The sequence below is a fragment of the Eptesicus fuscus genome, chromosome 3, assembly GCF_027574615.1.
Source record: "Eptesicus fuscus isolate TK198812 chromosome 3, DD_ASM_mEF_20220401, whole genome shotgun sequence".
Classification (NCBI taxonomy): domain Eukaryota; kingdom Metazoa; phylum Chordata; class Mammalia; order Chiroptera; family Vespertilionidae; genus Eptesicus; species Eptesicus fuscus.
In genome coordinates, this window is record NC_072475.1 from 22,743,232 (window position 1) to 22,755,567 (window position 12,336).

The 12,336-nt window shown below is 36.2% G+C and overlaps 1 protein-coding gene across 1 annotated transcript in view; it reads left to right on the forward strand.

The window, feature by feature from the left end:
• RSRC1 (arginine and serine rich coiled-coil 1) overlaps positions 1-12,336 on the forward strand; it is a 326,093-nt gene that overhangs the window by 264,649 nt on the left and 49,108 nt on the right. The window contains exon 7 of the mRNA XM_054713673.1: positions 3,865-3,933. Coding sequence (XP_054569648.1) covers positions 3,865-3,933 — 69 coding nt within the window. The remainder of the gene's footprint in view (positions 1-3,864; positions 3,934-12,336) is intronic.

Genomic DNA, 12,336 nt, shown 5'->3' on the forward strand with positions numbered 1-12,336 from the left:
CCCAGATTTCTTTTATCTTGTGGTTCACCATCCGTAGGTCTTCTGTTCAGCCAATGAATGGGGAAAGAAAATGAGGATTACATGGGAGTTTTTTATAAGCCAGGTATGGAAACAGGATACACATCACATATGTTCACATTCCATTGGATTGAACTCAGAAAATGGCCACACTTAACTTCAAGGAGATAAGAACATGTAGTCTGGCTAACCACTCATGAAAAAGAGAATGCTAACAATTTGTGTCACTTATACTAATGTGCTCAGCTCTCAAGGATTTGGATATTTCTGTAATGAAGGAATAAAGCAGGCATCCTCAAACTACGGCCCGCAGGCCACATGCGGGTGTTTTTGCTGTTTTGTTTTTTTACTTCAAAATAAGATATGTGCAGTGTGCATAGGAATTTGTTCATCGTTTTTTTTAAACTATAGTCCGGCCCTCCAACGGTCTGAGGGACAGTGAACTGGCCCCCTGTTTAAAAAGTTTGAGGACCCCTGGAATAAAGTGTAAACATTTCATAAGGAAAGTACTGAAGTGCCTAAGAAGCAAGGAGGGAGCAGTCAGATCCACTTGGGGACAAAGATTTCAAAGAAGAGCGTGCCATTTGAACTAAAACTTTCTGGTGAAATTTTCTCAGTGAAAAGGTGAGGTAGGGACCCCAGTAAGAACAAAGGCATGATAATACAAACAAAAGGCAGTATGGCCCAGCAAGGCCATGTATCCTTGAAGTAATGAAAGAAGAGTGGTGAGTGATGAAGCTGGAAGTAACATTGAAGTCAGACTGAGAGGGGCTTTAGATGGAGTTTGGGTTTGATAAAGATGTGGCTGGTTAGCTGTTGTTTTTTAAAGGAGAGACAGTAACAGGATAAAACGGAGGTAACTGTTAAATTTGGCTATTACAGAGTTTTTAGGGCCTCTAGCAAAAGCTGTGAGGACAAATTCTATCGGAATCGAGAAGAGGCAGTAACTTGGTTGAAAGAAGAGTTAATATTGTACAGGATTTGTGAACCTTGAATGTATTTATAGTCTAAGCATAGACAAGAGTGAGTGAATCTTAAGAGGCAGAAAGAACCCTAAAGGAAATGGAAAGGAATAGGTTCTAAAGTACAGGAGAATGGATTTACTTTCCATTCAAGGCAAAAAAAGAAGTAAGGATTGATTAAAATATAGAGGTGAATGGGTGTGAGGCTGAGAAAAAAGTAAGTGACTTGGGGGAGCTGGTATGAGGTTATTGGCATTTGTATAGTAAATAAAACATTGTAAGTTGTAGGAAATGAGCACGTAAACCAACCAGGGGTGCTGACTAAGGAGAAACAACAAGGAAGGATCCATGTTAATTTCTAAATCATTGGTAAAACCAGTAACATTAATATACCATATTGTAGGCTGCCTCTGCAGCAAAAATTGGAAAAATTGGTCAGATGTATTGGTAACAGCTTGGCAAAACAACAAAGGAATCAGGAAAATAAGGGTGTTATGAGTATGGAATTGAAATGGTTGCCTTGGGCTAGGGAAAGAAGCAAATCCCAGAGGGTACTATTAGCCTGGGGTGGGGGGGAGTTGGGAGAGCCAAGGGGCTGTAAGTTGTGAACAAAGTTAGTGGAGGATGTAAGTACTTTTGGTAAATGTAAAATCAAAGGGAATGATCAGGAATCATAAAAATAAAAAAAAGATAGGTCTTACCACTTTAGTATCATTTTTTTGGTTCATCTAATGAGATTCAGTATCATCATTTATAAAATGGGATTGCCGCCATTTAGAGAATATTTTAAAAATTACGATAAACTAAATCATGTATGAATGGCCATACATTTGTCCCTAATCCCATTTAAATAATAATATAATAAAGCAGACATAAAGAAAAAAATGTTTCTTCCCAAGTCCCTTAATAATCAATGAGTTTATCCTAATGTCTCTATTTGAATAAATAAATTTTCCTCAAATGAATTTATTTAGATTCTTTGTAGAAAACACACTGATTATTAATAAAATTCTCAAATGTGTGCTTTTTAAATTAATTACCTATGCAATTTTGATATAATTCAAAGTTTTTTATATAAACATACACATATGAACATACTTGGGAATCTTGATTGACAGCATAAAGTTCAATTACATAAAATATTTAACCACAGCACAAGAGCCATTTGCAGTTTTAAAAAAAAACATCTAAAACAATATTCCAATGAATTGTCCATGTATAACAACAAATCAGTAAGAAAGGACAAACCGGCATAGTGAAATAGATAAATCAGATTTAGGCAGGGTAGTTTATTGAATTTAAATTGTGCCCAGTTGGCCCAAGAGCTATATATAAGCAATCCATCTTACATTGTTAATGGAGGTTCTTGAAATCCACCTGATGTTTGCATTATTAAATTTCAGTTTAATGAGCTCCGCTAATACATATTGAAGATGGTTGTAAGGAGTAGAATGTGAATCTGAGCGGGATAATTTGAAAGAAACATAAGCTGAGCATTTTACATGACTCAAGGGGTATATCTACAATTACACATATAACCAAAATTGAATTTAAATGGAATTTCTATTATCCTTGTCCTTCTACTAGGGAGAATAAAGTGTAAATGAAGTAAAAGTCTTTAGAGTTACTGGTGGTTTGTTTTTATTATCTAATTTAATAGATTCTTGCAGTGATACAGAGTGGCATAAAAGTTTTAATATTTCATGACTTTAAATGCAGCCTAAGTATGTATTAAAGCTTGTAAATGGAAACAGATGTCTGTGTAATTGGATATAGCACTTCACAACACCATTATATAAGTTTTATATTTTAAGAAAGTGTCGATATTAATGGTGAAGAAAAATAAACTTTGAAGAAAAATAGTTATGTATGTGATGTGTATTTTCTTTAAATTCCCCTTTTAAGCCAGGTTTTATACTTCTGAAGGATATGTTGATTTTGCATAGGAAAAAGATATGCAGCAAAAACTGAAGAGCAAGTGTGTTTATTTTTTAAATCACAGTTTACATTACTGTTATTATTATAATAAAGGCTTATCCAAAGTTTAATGCTGGCACAGTTTGATTCTTTTTCTTTTGACAAGGCAATACTTTTTTAACTTAATATTTCATCAACTATAATGCTATTAGAGACTTATTTTCACTTAGTTCACTCATCAGGCAGTGAGACGGCAATAAAGGAGAATCGCTCCTTTGAGACGTTAATGCTTTGGAATAAATGATGTGCTAGAACAGAAATTTAATTAATTTACAGAGTATATTGATAGTCCCTTGTTACTGTGCTGTATATTTTTAATCTTCTTTAACATCTGTAGTAAAGTGTTTGAAAACCCCTGCAGTTGAGCAACTAGTAGATAATTAAGTAATAAGGGAAGAGGTTTCTAGAGGGAAAAAGATTCTTTTTACCAAATGCTGTCATAACATGAATAAAGAACTGCTACTATGATATGCAATGGGAAAAAAATAATATGCTACCTAATTTGATCCTGTTCCAAAGATATTGTAAGCTTCTCATATTTAAAATGTGAATTGTAGCTTAAGAACTTTTCTCTGAAGTTTAAACAGATGCACTGTACTGACAAATCAGATGGCCAGAAGCTTTCCCCAGTTCGTATGCCATTGTTTAAACTTAATGCTGCTTAAGTTCATTTGCCTTTTTGTATAGAAATTAGCTTGAACTAAGCTTCAAAGTTTCGAAATAAATATTCTAAAATTTTGAATAAGTATTGTAAATGGTATATTTCAGATTTTCAGCCAGTTTGTTTTTTTCTTCTGACAACTTCACAAAAAAATATATATAAGGAATTTCTTTTCCCTTTCCCCAATATTTTCACTTATGATACAGACATAAAATAAGTGCAGAAATTTTATTGTTTTTATTTCAGCAAAAGCTGATGAAGCATTGAGAGCCAAAGAAAGAAATGAAGAAGAAGCAAAGAGAAGAAAGGAGGAAGGTAAAGGCATATGTTCATTTTGTGTTAAAGTATTCATTATAATGAGGGATCGCTACTGGGCATGTTTTTCTTCATTTATTTAAGAACTAGGAGCCCGGTGCACGGAATTCGTGCACTGGGGAGGGGTCCCTCAGCCCAGCCTGCCCCTCTCACATACTGGGAGATCTCGGGGAATGTCCTACTGAAGGCTTAGGCCACAGCCTGGCCTTCCTTTGCGGGAGGCGACCGGGCTGATCAGGGGAAGGCACCAGCCCCATCACCCCGCTGCTGAAGCCACTGCCAGCCACCGCAGCCGCCAAGGTATTTTCATCAACACGGACTCCAGTCCCTTCACCATGGAAAAATGACAACTTTCTTTAGGCATTTTCAAGATGTGTCTTTCATAGGATATGACATTTCTTTCTTTCTTTCTTTTATTTATTTTTTTTTTGTATCCTCACCTGAGGATATGTTTCCATTTATTTTTTCCCCTTCCCTCTAATCGCAAGCTTGGCCCCTGCCCAAGCCTAAAGCCTCCGCCCAAGGCTTTAGGCTTGGGCAGGGGGCCCCCCATCCCTCCGATCGCCGGCTCGGCCTGAGGCTTTAGGCTTGGCCAGGGGTCCCCCCCCACCCATCCCTCTGATCGCCGGCTCAGCCTGAGGCTTTAGGCTTGGGCAGGGGGCCCCCACATCCCTCCGATCGCCAGCTCGGCCTGAGGCTTTAGGCTTGGGCAGGGGGCCCCCACTACTCCGATCGCCGGCTCGGCCTGAGGCTTTAAGCTGGGGGACCCCCGCATCTCCAATCGCCAGCCTGGCCCCTGCCTCTCTGATGGCCGGCTTGGAGTAACCTGGGTGCCAAGGATGTTCCCAGGACCCAGGTACGTCTGCAAATTAACTGCCATCTTTGTTGGGTTAATTTGCATACTCTGATAGGCTGTGGGCGTAGCGGAGGTATGGTCAATTTACAAGTTTGTCTATTATTAGGTAAATAAACCATAAAATTTAATGAAATTAGGGGGTACCTCGTGCTGCTGCATGAGCCTAAACTATGACATGATATCACACTATACTCAATATCTTGGACACTAATTATTGTTTGTTAACATAAATGTTAGTTTATTAGCATCCTAATATATATTCTGGGGAAACTAGGAAGATATAAAGTTATAAAGTAGAGCTGGTGTTGGTTTGTTTTCTTCTGACTTTTATCCTTATACTTAACAAATTATCAAAACTAGTCATAGAAATGGATCAAACTTATCTGTACATTTTGACGTTTTGCCAGTGATGAAGAAAAGTCCCCATGACAAAAAACAAACAAAAAACACTTTAAATAAAAAAGCTTTTAAGAGGAAACAATAAAAATGTCAGAAATAGTCATAGTTCAAATTAAGAAATTCATGTCATAGTTTTTTATGTTAAATATTTTCTTTTAATTATATTGAAACCACCATCCAAAGATATTATGCAAAGAAATCTAACTCATTTTAATCTCCCCTAAAAAATTTTATTTCCCCTTTAGTTTGCTGTGACTTATGTAAGTGAAAATGTTGCGTTCTTTCCTTCACATAGGCTTTATAGATAACTGTTCTAAATTACAGTGCTTAAAGCAAGATCCAGGCAAAGCTTTCCCTGTGAGTTAAGTTGATTCACTTGGACTGCAATCATGTCTCTTTACTGGCTAATTAGCAGAGTAACTATTTCCTCTGTGAGCTTTCAAGAAGTTGAAGCCTGATAATGTGTTCTGAATATTGGCTTTGAGTGCCCTTGTCTAAATCTGAAAATTGAAATTTTCACCATAATGCATATCTTTCATGTATTATGCCAGAAACATTTTTTAATTCCCAACTTTCAAATGTGAGCTGAGAACCAATAGAACCTAAAATGTTTGAGTATGATGGGTTAGAATGATTAAAAGCAGTATTCCATGAGAGCCATGCCCCTAAAGCAAATCAACAAATCAAAAAAAGGAAGAACATAACCAACCTATGTAGATTTAAGTGGCAGAACCCTACAAATAAGTAGATTCAAACTACATGTGGACTAATTTATATATATATATATATGCAGTATTCTTACCTTATTTGCCCCCATAAGTCGTTGCTTTATGTTCTTGTCCTTAGATCAACTAATTTTATGGTTTAGAAAACAAGTGAATTCCAATGGCAAAAATCCTAAGTAGAAAACTCTTCTTTAGGCTTGCTGAGTGTACATTTTGGCACTGTTAATGGAAACAATCTATCTGATTTCAGTTATGCTTATGGTCACCCATAGTACAAATAGATATACTACTAGATGCAAAATAGTCTAAGAAAATTATAATATTTGAGTGCTCCAATGTTATGTGGTATTATGATCAATGAAACTTACTAATAACATAATAGCCCTTATAAAATACGGTGGTACTGTAAATTACAAGTGTGGTACTTATTACTAACCAACACAGTGAATATATCTTGCAGTAGTTATTAGTCTAATCCCATTAATTCACATCTTAATTGGAGTCATAATCAGTTGGGAAAGGATGGTACTGTGATTATTATTTTGAAATATATATATGAACACATGCCCTAGTGAAAGACATGTTTCAAACACTTCAAAATCCCTCATTTATGCAAAGAAATCTAACGAAGTTTTAATGGTGACATTGATATTTCTAATGGTCTCTTTTTTTTTTCTTCATTAAATTGGTTCTAACTATCTTTAAAAGGATATTTCGTTAAGGCTTTCTTAAGTAACTGGAAATACTTGAATGTTGTATTTTACTTTTTTTGAAAGTATTTTTTCACTTAAACTTTCACTAAGTCATACAGACCTGCACTTAGTCTGTGATCTGAGAGTTATTGAAAAAGCACATCCTCCCATCATAGCTGTTTCAAGTCTGTTATCCTAACTAGTTTGGACTCTAGGATTATATAGGATTTAGTATCCACAATGCCTAGCACATAGTAGAACTTAGTTTCTTGTTTATTGCATGAATGAATAAATGATCAGTTCACTCTTCATTCTTTAAATGCACGCTTACATAAATTATCTTGAGCTTGTAGTTTATTCCAAATAACCTGGTTGAGAGTGTAACCCAACTCTGTTATGTCCCTTTTCTAAGACAGGACCTCATTCGCTTAGTCTATTTCTCAAAAGAATTACAGCCATTCAAAAAGAAACCAATGAATTTCAAAATATTATCAATGTTTGCTAGTATGGATTTATCAAGTCTTTATCTGAGCTCACTGAATTTTCTGTGCATACAAAAAACATAAGAGAATTAGTACTACAAATGTTGAAGGAAAATTCTGGTAAAATAACATAATGACAATAATTTAAAAAGATAAAACGTGTGTTTCATTCAATAGTTTTCCTTTGCTTATACTTGGTAGGTAAAAGAAAAAGTAAATCACTGGCTACATTCTTTGTTGTTGTTGTTTGCTTTCAACATTTTTTCTTATGGATTGCCTAGAGACTTGAATGTTATCAAGTTGACCTTTCTGAAAATGATTAATGTATAAACTACACTTATTTTCCTCATATAATTAACCTAGCTGCAGTTAAAATCTGAGCTAATCTATATGTGTATGTGTATATATTTCTGTATCTGACAGAATAATAATCATTAATTTCCAATCTATAAGCCACTAGTAATTCACACTATCATATCATTAATACAGTTCATCTCTTAATTTCTCAGTATGCTAATATACAGCCAGGATTGAAAGCATTGTTAAAATGTAGATAGATGTTATCTACCCAGCTCCGTTTATCCACTCTCTGTTATCTCAAAAGAGCTACTATTTTAGTATAGCAAGATCTGTGCCTTTCAAATACAATCTATTATGCAACCCTATCTTTGAATGTTCTTAAATCAATATCATAATTATATTTGCAAGTATTGTATCCAAGATCAAAGTCAGGCTACTCACCAAAACTTGTCCAGGGTAACTACTTTGCCTTCTACCCTTTAAACGGTGGGTCCCCATTTAGAGTGCTCTTCATGGTCCTTGTACAGCCCAGTAGATTGTCCACTTACTGAACATCACCAGTACATTAGAATGGACCCTCTTTCTTGAACCATTTACTCTCTAACTCTTTCCATATTAGCTGTATTATGTAAAGGGTACATTATTTAGTAGTAAAAGTCAACTGAATATTTAAAGTTTAGGTTTATAATTTCCTTCTTTAAAACTAAGGACTGTTTTCTAATTCTACATTATATTTTAGGAAAAATAAATAGTATTAAATCTTTCTTATTCTTTGACCTACTAAATACTTGAGTTCTACTTTTACTTTTTTCTCTGTATGTGTTTGAAAATGTTCAGACTACATAAAATTAACAATCATTCAACCCTTTTATTTTTGTATTATAAATGCTTTAGCATAACTGTTTAGATTTTCTGTATTTTATTTTTATATTTAGTATTGTATGTATTTAAGCATTCTAATTATGTTTTAAATCCAGTTATAAGCATAATAGTCTTTTTTGCATTTTAATTTCTAATATGAATTTATATGTGCTATAAGTATAGTAGCTTTTTCATTCTTTCTCCCCTTGTGTTTATTCACAATAGCTCTGCCCATCTGTTAGTTTTCTATTTCAAATATTTTTGTTTCCAAAAGTATTAGGCAACCCATTCTAAATTATCAAGGCAACAGTGGACAGTGATAATAGGGACATAATATGAGGTAATTCAAGTTGCATTTGTTCCCATTGAAATTCATCAATCCTTTTGCCACATCCTATCCACAAGAGGGAAAATAGATTAGCCTTAATTTTATCTTTGTTATTGTTAATCCTTTGGCAAAGGTGAAGGTAAAAGTACCATTAGCTAAAAGGAAAAACAGGTGCCAAGCAATGTTCTAAGTACTTTACATATTTTAACTCTCTTAATCCTCATGAACTCTCTGAGGTTTGTGCTGTTATTTTCTCTGTACTATAGGGAGGATAGGAAACTAAGGCACAGAGTGCTTAATAACTTGCTATAAGTGGTGAAGCTAATAAGTGGTGAAGCCAGTACCCAAACCCAGGCAGTATGACTCCAATACTCCCCTTCTTTAAACAACCTACACAAATCACAACCTTTACCATTAGTGTTCAAATAAATATGATTCAATTCAGTCTCCTCTACCATTTGCCTTCCTCTCTGGATCTTGCCCTTTAGCTCTTACGCATTTGTTTATTTTCTTGTCCTGAGATCTGTACCCACATTAGGTTGCCTCACTTGGGTTTCTGGGGCACCCAACAAGTGAGGTACTCCAGTAGATGCACATTTTTCTTTTTTCATAATCTCTGTTTGCTTTTCTCCCTAGTGACTGGCCTGTCTGTGTAAGTCACTCACTTGTCAAATCCACACCAGCCTTCAGAGCCTGGACCAGAGCCAGACCTGAGCATCTAGTTTCTCAAGTTCCTTTCTCGGAGGTCCCGGCTCTCCTAATACTTGTAAAACACACTGAATACTAAGTCTTAACTACACTCAGGAGAGAACTGTTACAACTCCTTTTTTTCCTCCACTGTGGTTCCCTGCCTAAGACCAGAGAAGAAGGTGAATGTTTGGGATTCCATATATCCTTTATTCCTTCTGGAGACGCTTTGTAAGAAGGTTGGAGTGAAGTTAGTAGGGTAAAGTTAACAGGTGCAGTGTTATCATTTAGGACTCACTGTTTTAGTTGGCATGTTGACATAAGTAGATTAGATAGAGAAGTAAGGATCGTCCTTTTTGTCTTGTCCTGAATTGGCTACCCATTGTAATATTATCTTTATAATACTATTTCTTTATTAGGTTTCAATATATGAAAATTTATCCCTACCCCCATCCCCTCTTTGTCTTACTATATTAGGTAGTTCTATTCCAAGATTTAAAATATCCCTTTAAAAATAAAAACTTCAAAAAAATAAATAAATAAATAAATAAAATATCCCTTTAGGAAATTTGTATTCCTGTGTATCAGATTTAATAGTCCTACATTTTTCATAATGCAGTATTTTTTAAAATGACTGAATAGTGCCTCAACACATGGTTAAGAGCTGTTTTCTTTAAGTAAATTAATCAGCTTAGTTTGAATGCATTGCTTTAGTCCATATTTTTTCAAGTTCTTATTTACTCAAAAATCACTCCACAACAAATACTCAGTTATTCAGCCTCGCCATCTGTCTTACTCCCTCAGCAGTGATTTGTCCTTTATAGTCCTCTTGATTCCAAGTCTGCAAGAACTGACCATAAGTAGTTTCAACTTTTCTTTCATATGTAGTTTTATCTGTGTCATATTTCATATCATTTATTCCTTAATTTTGAAGCTTGTGCACTAATAAATGTGTACTAATTCATTTTTAGCTAACGTTTTAAAAACCAAAGACTCCTTCCTTATTTTCCTAATAACTCATTGATAATGTTTTTGCTTCATATGCATTCGGCTGTACTCTGTATGGACTTGGAAGCCAGTTTAGATCACATTTTACTTATTTTCAATAAGATGTTCAAGATGTTCACGTATATTGAACAAAGATGCACTGGTATCTATTTAACCCTTAATAGGCCCCCAGTGACCAACCATTGTGTATTTCTTTAACAGTAAATATTTTCTGTGGTCTACACTCAACAAATTTCAAAACAAACTTAGAGCTACAGCTTTCTTTTTTAATCAGATATTTCTGAAATAAATTAAACACTAGGAAGCTGACATACATATTAAATGCTCATGGGTGTACAATCCTGGGAGTAACCTAGGGAAGCCATCGTACTCTAATGGAAATAGCCTAGCTTCTTCTAGCTGAAGGAAATGAATGAGGTTCAGAATCCCAGCTCTGCCATTTACTGGCTCTGTGACAGAATAAGTCCCTTAACTTCACTATGACTCTAAAGAAAGAAGATGATAAAATCTGCCTACAATTGTTAAAAATAGAAATGGCATATAGGGTTTAAAAATTACTTCAGAACTACACAGTACTGCATAACTCAGAATTACAACACAAAAGAGTATCATGATCATCCTTATAGCATGAATTTCTTTAGTAACTTTGATAAATTCAGAAAGTACATTCTGGGCACTGTTCTGAGCCATGTGAATAGAGCAGTGAAAAGAGAAATTGAGGCCCCTGCACTCAAAGAGCTTACATTCTAGAGGGGGAAGACAGAAAATAAACATGATAACAAAAGTACAGTATTTTCAAATAGGGGTTAGTGTTTACTCATCCTCTGTGTGACCTTAAGGTGGACCCTTTAAACCCACTTTCCCCATCTATACTAATAAAAGGTAATATGCTAATTAGACCAGATAGACTGGACATCCTTCCTGACAAAGCCAGGACCCGGGCAAAGCCGCTCGGGGTCCTAGGTGCCTGCGGCTGGCTGGACGGAGGGAAGCTGGGTCCCGGATACCTGCGGCCGGCCAGAGGGAGGGAAGCCCGGGTCCTGATTGCCTGTGGCCGGCCGGAGGAGTGAAGTCTGGGTCCTGTATGCAGGGGCCGAGGCAGAGGCGTTTAGGGGCGATCAGGCAGGCAGGCAGAGTGGTTAGGGGTGATCAGGCAGGCAGGCAGGTAGGTGAGTGGTTAGGAGCCAGTGGTCCCAGATTGCGAGAGGGTGCAGGCCGGGCTGAGGGACACCCCACCCCCCGTTCACAAATTTTGTGCACCGGGCCTCTAGTCTGTTAATAAAGATGATCTAACATCGAAGAACATAGTTGTGATATAGTACATTTGAAACCATTGTATAGACTTTATAAAATATTAGTTGTTGTTCTTTTGTTATTTATTTTAAAAATACTTTCACTGGCACTCCTCAGTATTCATAGGTAAAAAGGATATCACAGTGGAAAATATAAAACCATATATCAAAACCTAATGGGAAGAAGGTAATATGGTAGGACTAGCTTAATTGAACTTCTTATCCTTCTCAGGACAGATAGAAAGGCTGGCCAAAATGTTAAAACATGTGTTTAAGGCATCAGAGAGTTACTAAAGCAGTGGAGAAGTATGTGTCCTATTTCCAGGAAAGAAGGTGGAACTCAATATTTGGAGCCAGTTTCCCCTTAAAAATGATTCCAGTGGTGGCATCTGTCTGCCACTTTTAAAAATATTTTTATTAATTTCAGAGAGGGAGAGAGAGATAGAAACATCAGTGATGAGAGAGAATCATTGATCGGCTGCCTCCTGCAGGCCCATACTAGGGATCAAGCCCGCAACCTAGGCATATGCCCTGACCGGGAATTGAACCATGATCTCCTGGTTCATAGGTCAATGCTCAACCACTTAGCTGGCCAGGCTGTCTGCCATTTTTTGAAGAAGTTACTGAAAGGTTAGGAATCTGGGCAGACCTTTTGAGAGACTCGTGGAGCTCTGGGGACAAAAATCTAGACTTCAGAACCAGTCAAGGAAGGGAAAACTCTGATAAAACCACCAGGCTTTGGGTTGGATTCTTAACAGATTGCTCCCTAATAG